The following is a 19,446-nucleotide window of genomic DNA, read 5'->3' on the forward strand; positions in this document are numbered from 1 at the left end:
CCGCCCCCTCAGGCCCTGGGCTCCTGACAGAAAGCCCCTCCGCCGCTCGCCGTGCGAGCCCGCCGTGTTCAGACGGCGAGGGGGGGCACGCCCGCGGGAGGGCCGCCGGCTCCAAGGAAAAAATCCCGCCCGCTGAGGGGTTTTGCGGGCAGGCGGGTGACCCCGAAGCGGCGGGCGGGCCGGCGGGAAAGCTGCCCGTCCTGTTCCTCCGCCGGGTCACGCACCCGCTTCTCAACCGCCACAAGCTCCAGCCTGGCACAAAGCGAAGCCGGGGAGGATTTATGTTTATTCACCAGGCGGTAAACCACTTCACTTGTCCCGGCTTATTTATCACAGCGTGAGACTCGGCGCTCTTATTAATTAAGCAGGCGAGAAGGGAAATTGAAGCTCAGGGAAATTAACTCGCCTGAGGTTATGCGGCAAATCAGCCGCAGGGCCAGGAACGATCCCTGCCTGCCGCAAGCTGCGCGCCGGGGCATTCCCCCGCCAAGTCCTGCCCGCGCCCCGGCAGCAAACCCAGCCGGCTGCCTGCCCCGCTCCGGGCACGAAGCCCGCGAGCCACGCCGCGGCCCACGTCCGCGCCGCGCTTCTGGCTCCAGGGACGTTTCGGGGGCGAACCGAAAAGCCGGCTGCGGTTCGGAGGCGGGCACCGGTTCCGCTGCGGTCCCGGGGCGCGGGACAGGCCGTCTCGCCGCCGCCCCCGCCCCTCGCACCTCTCCCCTCGGGCCCCCTCGCGCCGCTCGCTGACGTCAGGGGGCGCGCGACGTCGGCGCGTGCGGGGCGGGCCGCGGGGCACGCGCGCCGCGGGGGGAGGGGGTCACGGGGCGGAGGGGGGGGTGGGTGTGTGTAAGAGCGGGGCCCGGCGCGCATGCGCGGGTGGCCGTTGGTGTGGGGCGGCCGGGCCGAGGAGCGGGTGAGGCGGCGGGGCCCAGCGGCTCCCCTTGCGTCCCTCCTGAGGGGAAGGGCGGGCGCCTCGGCCCGGCAGCGAGGCCCGGGGGGCGGGGAGGTTGCCAGGCGGGGGTTGGGGGAGGGGGTTAGGAGGGGGCTTCTCCTCAGCGCGGGGGGGACGGGGCTGCCGGGGGGCTGCTGGGGCCGGGGTGCGGGGCTGGGCCTTGGCGGTGGGAAGCGGCTGCCGCCCAGGGGGGTGGGGCTGGGGGTGGTGGTGGTGGTGGTTGTTGTTGTGAGAGCGCGGGGTGGGGAGGGCCGGGGTGGGAAGGTGCGAGGCAGGCCTTGGGGCTGGTCCCGCCTGCTGCCTGCCCTCCCCTCGCTCCCACGGGCTTTGTGTTGCCTCTTCTCATTGCTAATGGAGACTTCCCTTTGCCGGAGTGCAGGGTGACTTGTGAGGAATTGCCTTCCCCGGAGCCTGGACCTGGGTTTTTTTGTGGCCTAGCAAGAAGCGGTTTCCTTTCCTGAGCTGTTGGCATCATCTTGCCAGGATTCAGTCATTCCCAAAGGAATGGAGGAATGCAGCTGATAAGTCCTTAACCACCCTGTGCTCCCATAGGCAGCACCAGAAGCTGGCTTCATCTTCTCCGTTTTGGCACTTTGGGGGTGGGCCTCTCTTTGTTACCTGCTCTGGGTACCTTTTTAGTGGCACTGTAGACCAAAGGAGATGGAAGAAAAGGAGCGATGTGATAAATTCCAGCTGGTACCTTGAGACTAAGGGAATTCTTATCTTTTGACTTTTTTTTTTTTCTCTGGCGGGAGGGAAGTACTACATTTTATGGGGTATGGGAGGAGGGAGGAAAAATATGTTGCAGATCTTTATGTGGTTTTTAAAACCAGCCATCAGAGGCAATTACTGAATAAACTGAAGCACAAGAGGAGGGTTTGTGAGCTGGAAGCAGCACTAGCCTGCAAAAGAAAGGGGCACTGGGCTGCTGTTGTGACTGTGGAGGAAGAAGCTTCAGCCTCCTTCATTTCTCACCACCTACTCTCCATCCACCCTATGCGAAAATGAGTTGCGTGCCATGGAAAGGTGACAAGACCAAATCGGAATCACCAGAGCCACCCCAGCTACCACCACTGCATATTTACCATGAGAAGCAGCGTAGGGAGCTGTGTGCCCTCCATGCCCTCAACAATGTCTTCCAGGACAGCAACGCCTTCACTAGGGAAACCCTACAGGAGATTTTTCAGAGGTAGGATACTCTCTGCACTGGCGTTAGCTTCCCCTTGTCCTCTGCTGCTCAGAGGAATTTTCAGATCTTTTTTGGGCGGAAGAATAGAGCAAAAGAGGGGTTCAGAGTGTGCCACTGCTTTGAACTGAATGTAGCTTCTTTTTTAAATTGCCCCCCGCCTTCTTTTTTTCCTCTCTCCATGCAGAAATTCTCTCTCCTTTTACTTGTTTCTTAAACTATTATGGCTGCCAGTTTTGTGTCCAAGGGCTTTATTGCAGATGCTGTCATGTGGTTGGACTGCTGTCTTCTCCCCTACCCACCTTAATGCATCTTCTACCCGTCTTCCATATTTTTGTCCCTGCCCTCGTGTAGGTATGTTATCTTGATGTTAGTAACGGATTTTGGGATTGGCTTGGGAGAGTGAAGGCAGCAGGAATGACAAATGGGTCATCATAAAAACTTCTTGATTTAGCACCACAACACATCTAAGTTTTTTGGAAATTAGGAGCTTTGCCGAATGAGTGACTCCTTATTCAAGTGGTCAAGTGAAGGTCTTCAAATATTATGTTTTTTTTTCCGTGCAGCAAGACCCTGTGTACTCTCTCAAACTGGATTTAATTTCAGTGGCTAGATCCCCATTTTCTGTGGCATTGCTAAATGTTTCCCAGCAGCCTCAGATAATTAATAAAAGTGGTTTGAGTTTTACTGGGATAAATTTAAATTATTAATGGGGCCTGTACAATAGCTCATATTTTGTTCAGTGTTTCTTTTATGCTGTTTCGATGCTTTTTGGAAATTCTGCATGTGCCTTTGAAAATTCTGGTGACCTTTCATTGATGAAGCTAAGTAATCAAATAGGAAAAGGGGTCTTCTCTGAATTTCAATCTGCAGATGTAAACGTTGCATAAGTTACGCTTGAGTGCCCATTACCAGCAGTTGACAGCATCTTGTGTTTGTGACAGGTAGGAAATCGCGCTTCATGGCAGCGGTTACGCAGGTACTGTTGGACAAGGCAGTCACAGTACCCTGTGCTGATGAGCAGCGAGCTGTGCGCCTGTTGCTGCTGTCCTGAAAATCAGCAGGTTTATGAAACTGGTGCTTGAGTCATCAAACACATGTCTGTTTTTGGCAAAAGAAAAAAACAGCAAATACTGGATTGAAATGCTATTTATGATAGTGTTGTAAACAAAATTCCTGTTGGTGAAGTGGAGCTGGTCTGCGGCAGGCTCAAGGCACTCTTTGTCCAGTGTAAAGACTCTAAGGTTTTGTTCCAGAGCAGCAATTGTCATAATCTTAATCACAGATGGATTGCTATTGGCCTGAAGCAAACAAAGGCAGTTCATGTGGTAGGAGTGTGATGATCTAATTAGTTGGCTTTCATTGGGTTTGGTGAGAGAGAATTAGTGTGCAGCATGAAACCTCTCAGAAAGAGCTGGGATGTTAGTCTTGTCAGATCTCTTGCCCTAGAAGGGAAAATTTGTCTTTGATTCCAACCTGATGTTGTTCCATCCTAATATTCAGATCAAGATACACAGATTGATTCAGCCCCGTGGAAGTACGGAAATATATGTGGAAATTCCTCTTAGAAATGGATAAGCTATAAGCTATGCTTAGGAATGGCCCCTACCTTTGCATTTCTGTTGGGTTACTACTCATGTCTAGCTCTTCGACTTGCCTTTAAGAAGTGTGGATTTAGTTGCCCTTTTTACATCATTTTTCCATATGTCTTTCCTGTCTGTAGTCATATTCTGTGTGTTGATGACTTTGATAAAGGACTGATGAATATTTTTAATAAGCTGCAAAAATGTTGTGAGGTGTGATTTTTAAACCCGGTGTTGACAAGGTAACGAAATCACAAATAAGCTTAAGCTTTCTGTAGCTTTTACCATGTCCCTTGAAGAATGATTGAACCACATTGCTTAATCATTAGTTTCCCTTTTGCTGCATCCCATTGCATAAGGCCAGTGTAGTCTGATGATTATCATCTCAACTGTATGCCAAAACTTGGTTCGAGCTCGCCTCTGATTTTGTAGTCCTTCTCTTCTTTCTTCTAGCACAAGAAATACCTTTTTGATGTTCCTCTGGCTTTTGTTTCAGGAAGTAAGATTGCATATTCCAAATGTTGCATGGAGATACAAACAAAATCTCTTCGCTTCACTGGAGTCTGTGTATTGAGACCTGATTAGGAAAGACAACTGCGTACAGGAATCTTGGAGCCCATGGTGTTAAGACAACATGTTGATGAAAGTTTCTGACTTAGAAAGCTCAGGAGGATTATTACCTGCATTTCTGTGCAACTTTGTCAGTCTTCCTCAGCTTAGTGTTTAGATAAAAAAAATTAACTTTGGGGAGGCAACTTAATTCCTTGTCTAATGAGAATCCTTCGGCTGATGATTGTGGACCCTATTTAGATGTGTGTGAATAGAGACGTTGAGGCGATTCTTGGTGAAAGTTTGATCACGGGTACCAATTCTTTGAGTGTGTCGCCTCTTTTGGTCTCTTCATCTCATTTCTGGGGCTTTGAAAGTTACGGGAGGGAACAAAGATAAATGTGTTCTTTCAGTTCTCAAATAAGCTTGTCTCTGGAAAACGGTGCCACCAGAGGGTGCTTGTGCAAACACAAAGGGCTCTGTTAATTGGAAGGCTTTTCTAGCTTGCTGGCGCTCGTGAGAGTTAATAGGTTGAAGCAATGATCTTGAGGAATTAGTTGTAGCCAAGTGATCTTGCTTTATGGAGATGCTGGAAGAGCTGTGACAAGCTACAGTAGCATCTCTGTGATTAGTAAAATACAGCAGAGCTTTGGAGACTGGAAACCATGACTCTCTGAAAACGTCACTGCCTTGCTCGGAAATGCCCAGTGGTGGGTATTAATAGCTTTTCCTATTACGTTGTTTTGGACTCTTCTCCCTTCTGTAGTTAAGTCACTTCCCAGACTGTTCTGCTGCAGTCTGTTCCACTGCAAGAAAACTCAAGGCTGATGCAAAAAGCTACCTGTCTGTAGCCTCTCTAGCCTTGGCTGGTCTGAAACTCCCTACTCAATCCACTGCTTTCTTCTTCTTGTCAAATGCCTTATGTTGTCAGGGGAGGAATGCAGAAAGGCTGAGGGATTTTCACTGGACAAAATATGCCTGCAGAACTTCCACTGTGCTAAAGGCCGAGTGGAAAACATGCAGGAACATCAGGAGTTTCGGGGGCCAAGTTGACATGAGGGAGAGGCAGGTGAAATGTGGGTATTTGGATGATATGAAACATCTGAAGCTTGTGCCAGCAGAGCTAATTGAGTCCTTACCAATCAAAAGAGCAACTCATCACAATAGAATTGATCTCAGGCTTGACTTCCTTTGGTTTGGGATGAGAACCTCGCTGCTCTCTGCTCCCAGTTTCCCCCTGTGCTTGCTCTTCTAGCTGTTGAAGCCTGTCTGTCACCTTCATAATAATTCAATCCCTTGTTTCCCTTCCTTACAAAATTTCTTGGGGGAAAACCCATAAAATAATAAAAGTGTCTAACTGGTTTTTTTTGCCATGTGTCTCCATGTTTTATGCCTTGCATCCATTATCTGCATTTGTGCAAAGGCTGTCTTATTTTTGTGTGCAACATGATGGACTGTGATTTTGGATTTTTAGATGCTATAGTAATGCAAGGGATGTCTAGGCAAGCTTATGGATTAAGGCTGAAGAGATGTGTTTGCAACAAGGTTAGCTGTTTAGCTACCTACAGCAGCAGATATTTTTTTAATCATATAGCAACAGCAATGCTTTAGAAAGCTCCCAAGCCCAAGTATCTTCACAGCTTTGTGTCTGAATACTTCTTTCATTTACCAGCAGGGAGTGGGGGAGAATAACCTTTTCTGCAGCCAACCCGCCCTGCCTCTTGTTATCTCATCCAGTCTTCAAGACTGGTGTTGACTGTTGGAACTCTTGAAATTGTGATAGCCATTGTTCTAAATGGCAAACTGGCATTTACTCCATCCATGAATTGAGGAAAAAATAACTGAAGCATCCTTCAGAAGTACCAGTTCAAGGAGGGGAAAAAGAGCTTCCTGCTTTGCGGTCTCTTTCACATCAAAGCTAGGATCTTTGGAGGCTTTGTACATCAAAGTTATCCTTAATCTGTTATTTAGCCCTCTCAGCCCCTTTGTTGAGTGATAAGGGGGGACGGAATAGAATCATAGAATAGTTTGGGTTGGAAGGGAGCTTTTGTTTAAACACAAAACCCCTGAAAATGGGCTTCAGGTTATACAGCAAGTAGCCCGTTCCAACTGTGGAATGTAGGTTCCGCGAATGCCTGCTAGAGCAGTCTCCTGTTCTGTTTGCAGGCTGTCTCCCAACACCATGGTGACGCCCCACAAGAAGAGCATGCTGGGAAACGGAAACTATGATGTGAACGTGATCATGGCAGCGCTTCAGACCAAAGGCTATGAGGCGGTTTGGTGGGACAAACGCAGGTACCGAGAAGTCGTGTAATTCTGGAGATGGCTGCTGTTTGTAAAAACAAGAAAGAGATGAAGTAAAAGTACCAGAATATAATCTTATTGCTGTCTTGTTTCCCGCACTCTTTCAGGGATGTTAACGTCATTGCCCTGTCTAACGTGATGGGCTTCATCATGAATCTGCCCTCCAGCCTTTGCTGGGGCCCCTTGAAGCTCCCCCTCAAGCGACAGCACTGGATCTGTGTCCGGGAGGTGGGAGGCACCTACTACAACCTCGACTCCAAACTCAAGGTGCCTGAGTGGATTGGAGGTGAAAGCGAGCTCAGGTAGGGTTTTTTTGTATCCTGTTCCTCCTCAAATCCTTCCCTGTTAGTCGTGGGGAATCTGTCCTTAAACAGTTAGCAGCTGAAACATTTACGGTTGAATATCAATAGCAAAGATTTGAGAGTAATAAAGTTCATGTGCCTCCACTTAGATTTATTCCCCGTTTGTGCAAAGCTATGGAAATGCTTTCGCTGGTGGTGATCTCTGTGAGCTCAGGAGAGCCCGACTTTGTCTCTTACATGGCTGACTTTGTCACTAGTGATGAAGGTAGAGGCCAAGTCTGGTATGAGTGGGTGACACGTGCAACGAGATGTGCTCTGCCTCGCCCTCTCCTCAAATGCTAGAGTATCATCCTCTTGTTGCCACTTTAGTAGCAATCTGTGTGCGTGTTCCCAGCAAAAGGCTTTCCAGATTAGAAGATTCCAGTGAAAGTTGCTTGCTAGGAGTCACCTGCCTATGTAAGTGTATGCTGTGCTTCTGGCTTGACTCCCCTCTTCAATCTTAACACGAGATGGTTGGTGTAATTACTTTGACTGCAAAGTCTCACGTGCTCTTAGTTGCCATTCAGCTTCCATTCCATCCTGTTCTAAAGCCTACTAGCAGCTTTGCTGCCTCAGCTAGACTTGTTCTGAGGTAAGGATTGCACATGAGCAAATTTGCAGAGCCTACCATGCCATTAAAGTCTTGGTAAAGTGAATGTCAGCCTTTTGTGAGCTTCTGGGATAAAGTAACGCAGTTCTGGAACTGCTGTGCAGAGCTTCTGGTGGATTTTATCCTGGGTGTGCTGTTCTTCAGCAATAAATAAGGGCTTCCTATATAGGGAATTTTGGAAATCCGGGCCAAAAGACATCAGAGAAAACACTGATTTGACTTTCTTAGTTATTGGTGATAATCCAAGTTTGGTATTAAAAAAAGCTTATGGGCAGAAAGGGGCTGCAGAACCATGTCAAATGACCAGGCGGTACACTGCTCCTACAAGGTGTGATAAGGACGTCTAAATGATGGGGTGTTTTTCCCGCAAGTATTCCAGATTTGTTGGAAATATTTTAAAATACAGTGGGATTCTTGATCGCAGAGATCTGAAGAAACTGAACTTGGTTTTAATTTTATTTTTGCCACCTTGGAAAATTGGAAAGTGATATGTATATAGACCTCTCTGCTGAGGTTAAGGTCATGCTTATCTGATTCTGCAACAACTCGCTGGGTTAGAGGTGTTGAATCTCGTGGGGCAAGTTTAATATTTGGGCTTTTTTTTTTTTTGTCAGAAAATAACTAAAGACAGCATGTGTGGGTTTCCCAGCCATTTTTTGTCATGTTTGCAGAGTTAGTTGCGTTTAGTTGTTGTAGAAGACAACGAAGTTCTACATTCAGTAGTGCTTATTTCTGCTTTTCTTTATGATAGGAAATTTTTGAAACACCAGCTGAGAGGAAAGAACTGTGAACTCCTGCTGGTGGTGCCAGAGGAGGTGGAAGCACATCAGAGCTGGAGAGCTGACGTGTGACCCGGACCGACTTTGTCCTCCCACTACAGCTCTTCCCCTTTACTGAACTCCTGATGTCCTGAAACCTGGATAACGGGTGCCCTGACTCTTCTCGTCTGGAACTTCCTTTGTTAGGCTCTTCTCTTCCTTCCTTGGTGCAATAGGGCAACGGCGCAGGACATTGAGGGGGGGTGGATGGGGAAGAATTGAGGGCAGAGTGGAGGAAACTGGAAGCCAATCACTTTAACTGCAAAGGCGGATGAGCTGCATGCCCTTCAGCTAGGTAGAAGGCATTGCGCTCTTTAAAACTGGGCTTTGGGGCTAGGGTGTCTGGAAGCCTCTGGCCTCCCTTTCTCCGCATTGGTTGAGGCCGCGTGTGGCGGGACACTGCTCCCTCTGGGGCTTGCTGGGGAGGAGCAGGGCCAAGCGCGCTGCCGCCTCTTCGCAAGTCTCCCCCTCCAAAACAAGTCGTCATGAAGACGTTTGCAATTCCTAAGGGTCTCTCAGGACACTCTCAAACACTAGGAATGGTACGGTGCTCAGCACGACCCTCTGCTTCTTAGGGATGGCTTGTGCCAGGAATGAGAAAACAATAATAAAAACAGAGTCATCTTTCAAGAAATTCTTTAGGTAGCTAGAGGATTCTTCCCTAGTGTCTCCAGGGATTTATGTATGTGGTGAGCGGTTGTTCAGCAGCATGTGGCTGGCTAAGGCGACGTGGAAACAGCAAGCACAGGCTAATTGAGGAGTATCGAGTTTCTGAACTGGAGAGAGGCCGTAGTCTGCTTGTGTTTCTTTGTGCTATGTTGGGGTTTTTTTTCTTTTTTTAGTATCTATTTTGGTTTTCTGCATGGTCACACAGTAGTTCAGGGACTGCTCAGAGAGAGGAATAAAACTGAAGGGGTTTTGAGAGGAATTCATTCCCTTTTATTTTCCTCTTTCCAGAAGCCTAGCCCACAGTCATGAACATCATGTGAAATGTCCCAGAAAGAGGTGAAGTTACAAAGCAAAAATCGGCTGAGGAGGGAAGCCTTTGTAATAGTTGGGTTTTGCCCTTTTTATAGTTACGAGCTGATAATGTGGGAGATGCAGAGAGTCAACCAGAGCCTTCGGCGTTAGAGAGACCCTGGCCTGGTAGTTGAACCAACCTCTCTTTTAGTGTTGGCCGACAAACATTCCGTTAATGGATGAATCACTTTTTCCTCTCCTCCCTTCCGCGGGGAAGAGTAACTAGACATGGAGACGCTAAGAGGAATCTCCGCCGGCTGTTTCCCAGTCACCTGGGTGAGCTGTAGCTCAGTCATGCCTTCCACAGCAGGAGAAGGAAACGTTAAATTTGGAACAAACTTCTTTGCGTTTAGCTCTTCCTGGGTGAGCTGCCATTTGCTTCCCTCCTTTATGCATGGGATGTCTCCATTCAACAGCAATCTCCAGGACGTGACGGAGCTTGAAGGATCCTCCTGCTCTGTCATGCAGGAAAGTCTCATTACTGGTGTTTGAGCTTGCGAAAGGAGAGGGGTTGTAACTACCTTTTCTCAGTTATTTTTCTCTTGAGAGTGCCACAAAGCACGAGCGGGTGTTTGAAGCTGAGAGACCACCATACGTGCACCTTCTGAACAGAGAACAGAGGCCATGTGACGACGGGACGATGATGTTTGCTGACCCCCGGATGTCTGGCAAGCACCATTTTGCAGTCTTTGGAGCACAGCCTCCTGCAGTCAAGGGCAAATAGCTCTTACGTTTTAAAGACCCAACGTTTCTATAAAAAGTCCTATTTCGTAACACATTCCACTGACCGATACCAGCTGGCGGAGTTTTTAAACACTTTACAGGCAGGATGCGCAGCCTGCAGGCATTCTGCTTGTGACTTGAAGCCATTTCTTCAAGAGGGGGAAAAAAATAAATCTCAACAGCAACATTTTCTGTGCTGGTTAAAGTCGCACTTTGGAGAAACCCCATTTGCATGGAAACTGCAAGCCAACAGATCAGTGCACAATATGCAAAGATGTTTTAAAATATTTTGGGGCTACTTTCCTCTCCTTGTGTGTCAGCACCTTTCCCGTGGGGGGGGGGGAACAGTGTGATCCAGCTGCTCAGGTAAAGGGAAAGTGTAGGATCACACCCCCATGGGGGGCGAGGCTGCTGTGCCTGAGAGGTGGGCACGCTGGTCCAATCCCACCGCCTGGGAGCGGGGAAGCCTGTTTGTTTTCTTGCTTGTTTGGTTTTGTTAGAGCCTTGTCTTGAGTTTGTTTACAGAGATGTATTTTGTTTAACCAAATATTAAAAATGGAAAAAAACATTTCCATATAAACGTCCTATCACTTCTGTATGTTCAGCTGAATTGTTCTGTAACAAAGTATGTAAAGGAAAAATAAAATTTTTTTTTTTTCTTTGGTTATAAAACTGCAAGCTTTCTGAGAGTTAAGAACCTCAAAAAGTCAGTCACTGGTGCCGAGATGGAGTCACCTCTCTGAGAGCTTCCTGAAGCCATGCAAAGCTTTCTCAGCCACCTGAAGGTGACAAAGCCATGTCTATCCTTTCCCCCACGGCCACGCCCCACAGGAAGCAGAAGGGACTCGACCCGCAGAGCCACCGACAGCTCTGAAAGAACTGAGCCTCCCTAAAGGACATCTATTAAAACCACACTGCTCAGGTTGGATTTATTTAATATTCAATACAAAAAAATACGCAGCTGATATCTGAAGTTCTACTTTATGAGGCAGAGGATCAGTGCGGATGTGATCGTCTTGAACCTGGCCTGCTGCTCCCTCGGTATGCACGCACGCGCACACACACAAAGTTGCAGTGAAAGTGTTTTTGCACGCGCGTCTTCCCAAGAGCGTTTTCCACAGGGCACAGCTACCCGCACCCCTCCTTCCTTTGCTTCGCCTGCTGGGACAGGGCTCCCGTCACCGGTGTCCTTAGGCTCCGAGTCAGCCCAGAAAGATTTGCTTTGTTTGGCTGCTGCCTTTCAAAGCCTGACTTGTGCCCCCGGGGGCGGTTTTGTGGGGGGCAAGGAGTCTGGGAGAGGAACTCTCCCGCTTCAAGTCTCTGTAACTGGTTATGGCGTGCTGATTGCGTAAAAGGAAAGATTCACGACTTCTATGGGGGGGAGGACGCAGACAGGAGCTGTTGTCAGGTCCAGGGAGGGGGCTTCCCCCCCTCATCATGAACAGGTCAATGTCCCAACAGAGAACCAAAAATAAAAACAAACAAACAAAAAAATGCCCTGACCCAACAAATCAACAGTTCAATATACCATAATCTCAAGGTCTTCCCACATGATACAAATCCAACGCAGCTTTCACAAATTAGATTTTTCCAGACAGTGGAGGCAGGGCCCCTGGCATTCCCCCCGAGAGCCCCGTGTTGGGTCCGAGGAGGATCTGGAATAAAAACGGTCAGTTGAGGGGCTGTGAGGACACGGGATGGCTGCCACGCGCTGCCCTCCCCTCCCGCAGCCACTCGGCAGGACCCCAAAGGCACCAGCAGCGTTTTGCAGTATCAGTTCCTCCCCTGCTGTGACAACCAAGGTTAATGCTTGGCCACACCAAATGCAAACGGGGTACGTTTGGACGTTGTGCAGCCCTCGCTGCGTATTTCGGCTCAGCGAAAGCCAGGTTGCGTTTGCCAGAGTTTGCCGCCAGCCTGTTACTGGGAATTGGCAAGACTGTCCCATTGGCACATCCAACCAGAGCATGTGGTGGGATGAACGAGGCCACAACGTGTAACAAACTGCACTCTGTTCCCTAAGCTCCTTCAACAGCCGGTAACCGGGAGGAAGGCTGCTGAAGGGCCAGCGGAGAGGGCCGGGGTGTTCCCGCCTCACCTGTCGCTGCTGCAGCTGCTGCTGTTGCTCCATCTGCAGTTTTTCAGTTTCAAAGACGACAGGAAGAACCAGAATCATGAAGGAGGTGGTCCCGATCCACAGAGCTGCCCTGGAGAATCTAGGGAGGAGAAAGCACGTTAATAAGAATCGGTTCCTCAGCTGCTTCTTACAGGCACTAGGCTTCTCTCGCGTTTCCTTCCCGTGCCTCCGACAAAAGTCTTCCCCCAGTGCCCCCCCAGCCCCGAGGTGGCCCATCCGCAGCACCTCCCCCCCGCCCGGCTTTGCCCACGCTGCCGAGAAACAAAGACCGCGGCCCGGCCGCTCCCCGCCCGCCCCGCACCGCGCTATTAGAGGCCAAAGCCGCGGTGAGAGCCGGCGGAGCCGCCCCGCACGCAGCCGGCAGCCCGCAGGACCGCTCCCGAGGGACTCCCGCCCGGCCCGGCGCTGCCTCACCTGTACATCTTCTGCGCTACCGTCAGCGACAGGTCGAAGGTGGCTCCGGCCGCCGAGCGGACGCTCTCGGGGAACATCTCCGTCAGCCCCCACAGCCGCTCCGCCAGCGTCTCGTCCAGCTGCGGGCGGCACGCACCGCGTCAGGCCCGCCCCGGCCCTGCGCGCCCGCCGGGGTCACCCCGCCCGCCCGCTCCGGCCCGGCCCGGCCCGCCGCCAGCCGCCCCGCTACCTCCTCGTCGTCCTCCTCCTCCTCCAGCTCGTCCTCCAGCTCCTCGGCCTTGCCCGAGCCGCCCTTGGGCAGCAGCTCCTCCGGAGACAGGGGCGCAGCGGCAGCCATCACCACCAGCCAGGGACGGAGGGGGCGGCGAGCCAGAGGAAGCGGAAGGGCGGCCGGAGCGCCGCCGGAAGCGGGGCGGTGCTCCCGCCGCACGGGCTGGCGGGAAGGCAGCGGCTCCTGGCGGCCGGGAGGAGCGCCGGCCGTCTCCCTCCGCGGGGCGCCCCCGGGCCGCCCGCCGGTGCCGGTTCCCCCCAGGTCCCGGTTCCCCCCCACCCCCCCCAGCTCGCAGCACGACCCTGTACGTAACAAACAGCCGTAGACTCTGGTTTTAAATGCGAATTTTTATATAAAGTACGCAAAATCCTCGAGAACAAGCAAGTCCAGCACCCCGCTCGCCAACGGCAAGCGGTGACACTGCTACGAGCCCCGGTGGGACAGACGGGCGGGCGGGAGGTCTCCCTGCGTGTTTAAGCACGGAAAGCTGGGAAGGGCCCGCCCGGAGGCGGATCTCCTCCACCGCCCGTGGCCAGGCTGCCTTAGGAAAGAGGGTACCTAGTGAGGAAACCTAGCAAGGTAAAGTGCTCTGAGAAAAAAGGCGAGTGTTAATTAACAGCGTGGCGGCACGGCTCGCTGGGGAGCCGAACCAGCCGTGACGCGGTACCCGCAGCACCACACAACGCTGGAGGCACCTCGTTACCCGCGGAACGAAGTACCCACGCACAGTACCAAGACGGCTGGGAGGCCCGAGCCAGCGCCGGCGTCCCGCGCGCGGGGGCAGCCGAGACTCAGAGCCAGCCTCCTCGCTCCCCGTCCTCCGGCCACCTCTTCTTCCTCACTTCCTCCTCCGGCTGTGGTTCTTCAGTTCCTCCAGCTCCTTCTCCATCAGGTGGGACTCGGCTGTGGTCTCGGAGAGCTGCAACACAGAGCGAACAACGACAAGCGTGAGCTACTCCCGCGCTACAGCTGCGGGGCTAAGACAGGATCTGCGACCTCGCAGCCTCGGAGACGCGCGGCAGGAGGCGAAACCCCTGTAGAGGGATCGGAGATTGCTCTCCCTCTGGAGAAGCTCCTCATGTCGCGGCAGTGCGCACGGCGAGACATTTATGCCTCGGAAGCTTTTCCGATTGCACAGCACAACCTTTCTGCAGAGACATCGCCGAGATTTACAGCTGCAGGCCAGCACCCGCGCGAGGGAATTCCTTCCCGTGTGAGTGGGAAGGAAGCCGAGATTCCACACTTCACAGAGATCGCCTGGAAAACCTGGAGAGCAGCTGGGGTTTCCGCTAAGTGCGGTGCTCCAGCCACCAAAGCCGCTTGACAGTTTTAAAACATGGGAACAACGTAAGGAAGGAAAATGATGAAGCAGTAAGCGTTTGCTCGGACTGACATAAAGGCTAAAATAGACTGAGAATACACATGTATTCTATTTCACTGAAAACGTCTCCAGATTTTAAGCGTGAAAGCTGTGATCTCTGGGTAAGGTTGAATTTCGGTTTATTTAGGGCTTGGGAATTCTTTCACCCATAGGTTTACACACGGAATAGATGTCACACCACTTGTCACAGCAGATGGAAGCTTTCCTCTTCTGTGACCAGAAAGGGTGGCTACAACTCGCTTTCACAGTTAGGGAAGAGGCCAGAGGGGCAGGAAAATGGCGTATTCCATGCAGAAAGGGAAAGAGGAGACACGGCACTGGCAGGGGCTGCTCTCTAATCAGTCACAGCGTTCAGGAAAGTCAAGCTCTGCCGTGGGGGGAACCTTCCCCTCTTCCCGCAGAGGAGATCAGACTTTACTCCCACAATCACTTTGCCATTAAAGTTGTCTTGTATAGCAGGGTAAAGCGGAAAGAGCGGGGTGCAGCGAGAACGGCCTCCTTTGGCAGTCCCAGCACCCTTCGCTCAGGCATTTCCGCTGCTACGGGCAGGTGACGGCTCGGCAAAGACTCACCATGTCCAGCAGAATATCCACTTTCAGCCGAAGGAGGTTGTTTTCTTCCTCGAGCTGCTGGTTTCGTTTGCGCAAGCGCTGCATTTCCCTGCGATCCCCTGTGAAGCTTCCTGATTCTGGAAGGAAAGAAAGAGGTCAAAATAGGCATTGTCAGCCAACCGTGGCCACTTCAGATCAAAGCAAGCTGAGCTGCACTCTACCTGCCACCCACTGGCCATTTTCAAACTTGAGGCTCTGGCCAGCGAGGTTCATGGTGGGGATGCCATACTCCAGGCCCAGCTCAATCTCACGAGTTGATCTATCCAGCTGCAGGGAGAAGATCACACTTAGCATTTTACAGAAATCCAAAGCCAGCCCCTGCTCTCCCACTTCTTAGCGACTGGCATTCCAATGAAAGCTGCTGGTCCAACTGGCCCTGGAGCCTGAAACCCTACTTCAGTCACGTACTGCTGCAGTAGAGGACCGGCTCCTCGCACTACCGTGCCTGCACTTTCTCCCACCCAAACACACCCTCGTCTCCCTGGGCTTAGAGACCGTTGGTGAGAAGCTTTAGGTGGAAGTTCTGGGCTGTGGGTGGGGCGATGATGACCCTTCCCTGAGCTATTCCATTTTTACCTTCATATCTGGTCACTGGTGATCAGAAATGGTGCCGCACCGCAGGAGGAAAGAGGCACTGCTGGGGGCTCTTGTAAGGGCTATGGCACTCACAGCAGGAGCCACCCACCCCCTGCCACCGAGCAAGCATTCCCGCAGGCAAGCCACGGGACTCACCAAGTGCAGGTTGGAGAGAGAGGCGCATTTCCTCGGGGGGGTCTTCTTCGGGCTGAACGTGTTCCCAAAGAGCGGCATCGCGCGCTGCCGGCTGGGTCTACGGGGCGCTCCCGACGGCCTCGTGCTGCTCCCCGAGTCGGGGGGGCGCGGCTGGTCCCGGGCCTAGGCTAGAAGCCGTGACGCAACCAGACGGCCGCACCGGCGGGGATGGGGTTTCCTCCGGCGGCCCCTTTTCCGGCAGTTCCACCGACGCTGCCCGGTTTCCACCTAAGACCAGACCCGTTCTCCTCACGCCATGCGCCCCGCCCTTCAGAAACGGTGAAATGGCGGGGGGGGGGGCGCTGGCCCACCCGCCGCCGCCCTGACAGGACCGCGCCCCGCCCCGCCGGCTCCCCTCGCACCTCCGCCGCCACGTGACCCAACCGGGGGGGGGGAGGGGGGCGAACGGCGCGAGGCCGCCCCCGACGTCACGCCTCAGCACCACCGTAAGCGCGAAGCGAGGCCCCCCCGCCCTCACCGGCGCCACCACCGCCCCCTCCCCTCGCGCCCCCCCCGCCACCGCCCCCCGCGCAGGCGCACTCGGCAGCTATCCCCAGCGCCACGCGGCCCGGCACGGGGGCGGGCACAGGCCGTACCACCCAAGGGGAGCGCTGAGGAGAAGGGAGCGGAGAAGCGGAGAGCGTTATTCGCCGCACGGGCCGCCACCGGGACGGTCCCACGTCCTGTTTTCCCTCCCGACATCTCACTGGCGAAACCAGCGGGCTCGGCGAGAGAAACACCACTCCACACCCCCCGCCCCAGAGTGGTAGGGTCAGCCCCGCGGTGCGGGGGCGGCGAGGCCAGGCTGCTCCATCGGGGTTCGCCTTAATTACGGGGGAGGGGGGTAGGGGGGAAAGAGCACCTCTCCGGCGAGCTGCGCCTACTCTCGGCGCTCCCCGTCCGTCACCCCGTCGGTGGGCGCAGCCGCCGCTGCCGCGTGCCCCGGGAGCGGTTTGCGGCCGTTGCGTTGCCATAGCGACGGCGGGGCTCCGCCGCTCCTCCCCGCGGCGGCCCTCAGGCCTAGGCGGCGGGACGGGACTCACGGCCGTGCCTGGGCGGCAGCTGCCGTGAGGAGGATGGCGGCGAGGGATGCTCCGGGGCTGCCGCCTCGGGAGGGGGCGAGGAAGCCCGAGGAGGCCGCGCCGGAGGGCCTGGCTGACGGGCCTTCGGGTATTCTCGGCGTCCTCTTGCCGTCCTGGCTCGGCGCCCCGCTCCGGCCCCCCAGCCTCCCCTCGGACCCGCTGGCTGTGGTGGAGAGGGGGGAGCGCGGAGGAGCTGTTGCTGTGGAGATGGGGCTCTTCTCATGGTGGGGCTGCATCAAGCTTGTGATGTTCTGCCCGCTGATTCCTTACATGTTCCCTAAAATGCTTGAATTGCTTGGAAGGCTTTTTTAAATTGTTTTTTTCAGATAACAATGAAACGCTATTAGGCAGCGAATCCCTTCTTATTTGGGAACGTGGGAGAAGAAGGGGAGAAGGTCTGGGGTCCTGGACTCCCCGATGTCGGGGAATGATAGGTTAGAAGTTGGAGAGAGAAGAGCAGGTGGTTCTTTAATAAGCTGTCCTCTGAAGCCGTCCCAGCGTCCGGATCTTCTGTGCATGTTACGAAATCCTCCCTTCTCAGCACTTGATGGGATACATTTAGTTTTATTGTGTTACTTGCTGGCTTGTATTCCATGGGAGGTGGCTTTGGGAGTTGGTTTGGATAATATTTTGAATGAACAGCAGGGGTATGTAGCACATATCACTAATATTTTTTATATTGCAGAGGCGAAATACCACTCCTTTTCTAAAATTTAAAATAATTCTCCAATCTGTTAGAACTTAGTGATATGAAATTACTTGCTTCATTGTTAGAAAAGCTTCTGTTGAGGATTTTGTGAGGCTTTCCTGAAAATTTTAGATTAATGAGATATTAGGATGCTGACTTTAGTTAAAGGGGAACAATAAAGAAAAGGAAAAAAAAGGGGGGGGGGCAGATAAACAGAAGTGCTGGGAAAGAGAGCAGGAAATAAGAGAATCACCAACCTTTTAATTTGGTTTGTACATGTATTAATGCTCCACAAAAAAAAGTTCTTTAACAGTCTTTCATTCTCAGTGTGCTTAATTGGCACTCTGCCTGAAGTGAACCAGAAAACTGCTCACTTGGAATGAGAATTGGAAAGATACCACAGTACCAACCTGGTGACCTTAGACAAGAAAAATCTTTGGTGCTGCAGTATCTTCTGGTAGTCCAGCTAAGCAACAACTGATTCTTCAGGACGTATGCTATAAAAACAGTGGCCTTCTGACCCTATGTACTAGAGTCTGTGCACTGGAAATTAGTGATTTTTTTTATAAGAGAAAGGATTACAGTGGGGAAAAAAACCAACACCCTTAAAATCAGAACAAAAACTTGCAGTTCTGAACAAGGGCTTTGTGAAGTAGTTGTGGCTCGTATCAGCATTTAACATCCATGTGTGTGTGTGTGCATATATTGGATAAGAAAGATGACAAGAAGAAGGGCCAGAAGTTAAATGAGGGCAAGAACCTTGGAAGAAAAACTGGGAGAATGTAGAATTACAATTTTGAACTGAAAAAAAATGTAGCTAACCCAAGTGCTTACAAGAGTCAAAAGCCATACAGGATAGTAAGGAACTAAGCTCTTAACACTCGCTTTCATTTTTTTTTCAGTTGTTAAATGCACTGAAAAATTTTGAGTTTCCAAACAAATACTCCGACCTGAAGAGCTCCAGGTGAGAGAAGCATCTCCCCGAGATGCTCAAAGACAAAGGCACATATGTTTCCTTTATAAATACTTCAGGGGGGAAAAAACCCAGATGTTAAGAAGCTCTGTTCAGGACGTGCCCCGCCAGTAACACAGGAGTAGTAATGTTCACCTTCCTAGAAGAAATCTGTATGTTTCAGCACAGTTTTGTGCTTGAGTTCTCTTTGCACTAAGGACGATGAATATTATAGTAATACATTACAATTATTGTAACTAAACTATCCAGGGTGTCACAGTGATTCTCTGACAGAGAGAATCTCTATCGGCCTCTTTCTCCGAGGCAGAGACTTGGAAAAAGCCAGGCAGCCCACCCCCTGTCCGTGAGGTGAACATGTACTTCTGTGTGCCTGATTGCTGCGTGCACGGATGCTCATGTGTATGTGAATAGTTTCACAGTTGGTAGAGCTTCTGAATGAGAGTTCAGAAAGCTTCTCCAGAAGTTTGAGAGCAAGAGAAAGGGTTCAGTGTCTGATTTTCAGTGTGATTTGCTTTAGGAATCTTTCTTCCTTTGCATGGTTTTACTAAATTTCATTTCTTCCCCGACTCCATTTCCTCAAAAAATGCTGTGGAATTTCCTCGCTGCACCAACCTTCCAGGCTATTCTGGCAGTAGCTTTTGTTGGTTATTTCTCCACTTACATCAGGTAGATATTGAGACAAGAGCTGACCATTGCTGTTTCTAGGATTGCCTCTCAATATGTTGCATTGTTCTCCTGCCAGCGGGTAGTTTGACGTATGATTTTAAGCGATGTTAAAAGCATTATGGTGTAGCACTGTGCATCCTTCTGTGTGTGTTACTTTGTGGGGAAGCGAACACCTAGCGCGCTCGCTCTCTCCCCGTACAATAACTAGAGATATCACTTAGGATCTGCAAAAGCTCATTAAACAGTGAGGAACCTGCATATTGCAGTCATCATGTAAGAAAACTGCATATCTTTTTATGAAGACATCTTTGGGAGTGCTGGTGGAGGGCTGAGAGAGTGACAGGACGAAAGATAGGGCTGTAGCAC

At 51.7% G+C, this 19,446-nt stretch overlaps 3 protein-coding genes across 3 annotated transcripts; 1 reads left to right on the forward strand and 2 right to left on the reverse strand.

The window, feature by feature from the left end:
• The first annotated feature begins 841 nt into the window (after positions 1 to 841).
• Positions 842 to 10,758, forward strand: JOSD1 (Josephin domain containing 1). The gene is made up of 5 exons (XM_075155249.1): positions 842 to 913; positions 1,332 to 2,141; positions 6,437 to 6,565; positions 6,682 to 6,876; positions 8,277 to 10,758. The coding sequence occupies exons 2-5, from the start codon at positions 1,957 to 1,959 to the stop codon at positions 8,374 to 8,376; spliced, it is 609 nt and encodes a 202-aa protein (XP_075011350.1). The 5' UTR covers positions 842 to 913; positions 1,332 to 1,956; the 3' UTR covers positions 8,377 to 10,758.
• Positions 10,759 to 10,989: 231 nt separating this feature from the next.
• On the reverse strand, positions 10,990 to 13,021 carry TOMM22 (translocase of outer mitochondrial membrane 22). Its single transcript, XM_075155260.1, has 4 exons — positions 12,867 to 13,021; positions 12,638 to 12,756; positions 12,185 to 12,302; positions 10,990 to 11,741 (listed from the first exon to the last, which is right to left on the reverse strand). Exons 1-4 carry the CDS (start codon positions 12,972 to 12,974, stop codon positions 11,667 to 11,669), a joined length of 420 nt encoding a protein of 139 aa, XP_075011361.1. The 5' UTR covers positions 12,975 to 13,021; the 3' UTR covers positions 10,990 to 11,666.
• Positions 13,022 to 13,238: 217 nt separating this feature from the next.
• Positions 13,239 to 16,589, reverse strand: CBY1 (chibby 1, beta catenin antagonist). The gene is made up of 5 exons (XM_075160009.1): positions 16,534 to 16,589; positions 15,633 to 15,899; positions 15,062 to 15,167; positions 14,862 to 14,977; positions 13,239 to 13,827 (listed from the first exon to the last, which is right to left on the reverse strand). Exons 2-5 carry the CDS (start codon positions 15,708 to 15,710, stop codon positions 13,747 to 13,749), a joined length of 381 nt encoding a protein of 126 aa, XP_075016110.1. The 5' UTR covers positions 15,711 to 15,899; positions 16,534 to 16,589; the 3' UTR covers positions 13,239 to 13,746.
• Positions 16,590 to 19,446: the final 2,857 nt, after the last annotated feature.

The sequence above is a fragment of the Calonectris borealis genome, chromosome 1 (assembly GCF_964195595.1).
Source record: "Calonectris borealis chromosome 1, bCalBor7.hap1.2, whole genome shotgun sequence".
Classification (NCBI taxonomy): domain Eukaryota; kingdom Metazoa; phylum Chordata; class Aves; order Procellariiformes; family Procellariidae; genus Calonectris; species Calonectris borealis.

Bases quoted from the DNA above. Each gene is read 5' to 3' on its own strand.
- JOSD1 (XM_075155249.1), top strand. From the start codon at position 1,957: ATGAGTTGCGTGCCATGGAAAGGTGACAAGACCAAATCGGAATCACCA. The intron at 6,566-6,681 runs GTACCGAGAAGT...GCACTCTTTCAG, and splicing joins GTTTGGTGGGACAAACGCAG to GGATGTTAACGTCATTGCCC. The intron at 6,877-8,276 runs GTAGGGTTTTTT...TCTTTATGATAG, and splicing joins GGAGGTGAAAGCGAGCTCAG to GAAATTTTTGAAACACCAGC.
- TOMM22 (XM_075155260.1), bottom strand. From the start codon at position 12,974: ATGGCTGCCGCTGCGCCCCTGTCTCCGGAGGAGCTGCTGCCCAAGGGC. The intron at 12,757-12,866 runs GTAGCGGGGCGG...TGCCGCCCGCAG, and splicing joins AGGAGGAGGACGACGAGGAG to CTGGACGAGACGCTGGCGGA. The intron at 11,742-12,184 runs GTGAGGCGGGAA...TTTTTATTCCAG, and splicing joins AGCAGCTGCAGCAGCGACAG to ATCCTCCTCGGACCCAACAC.
- CBY1 (XM_075160009.1), bottom strand. From the start codon at position 15,710: ATGCCGCTCTTTGGGAACACGTTCAGCCCGAAGAAGACCCCCCCGAGG. The intron at 15,168-15,632 runs GTGAGTCCCGTG...TTCTCCCTGCAG, and splicing joins CTCTCTCCAACCTGCACTTG to CTGGATAGATCAACTCGTGA. The intron at 13,828-14,861 runs GTGAGTCTTTGC...TCTGTGTTGCAG, and splicing joins TGGATATTCTGCTGGACATG to CTCTCCGAGACCACAGCCGA.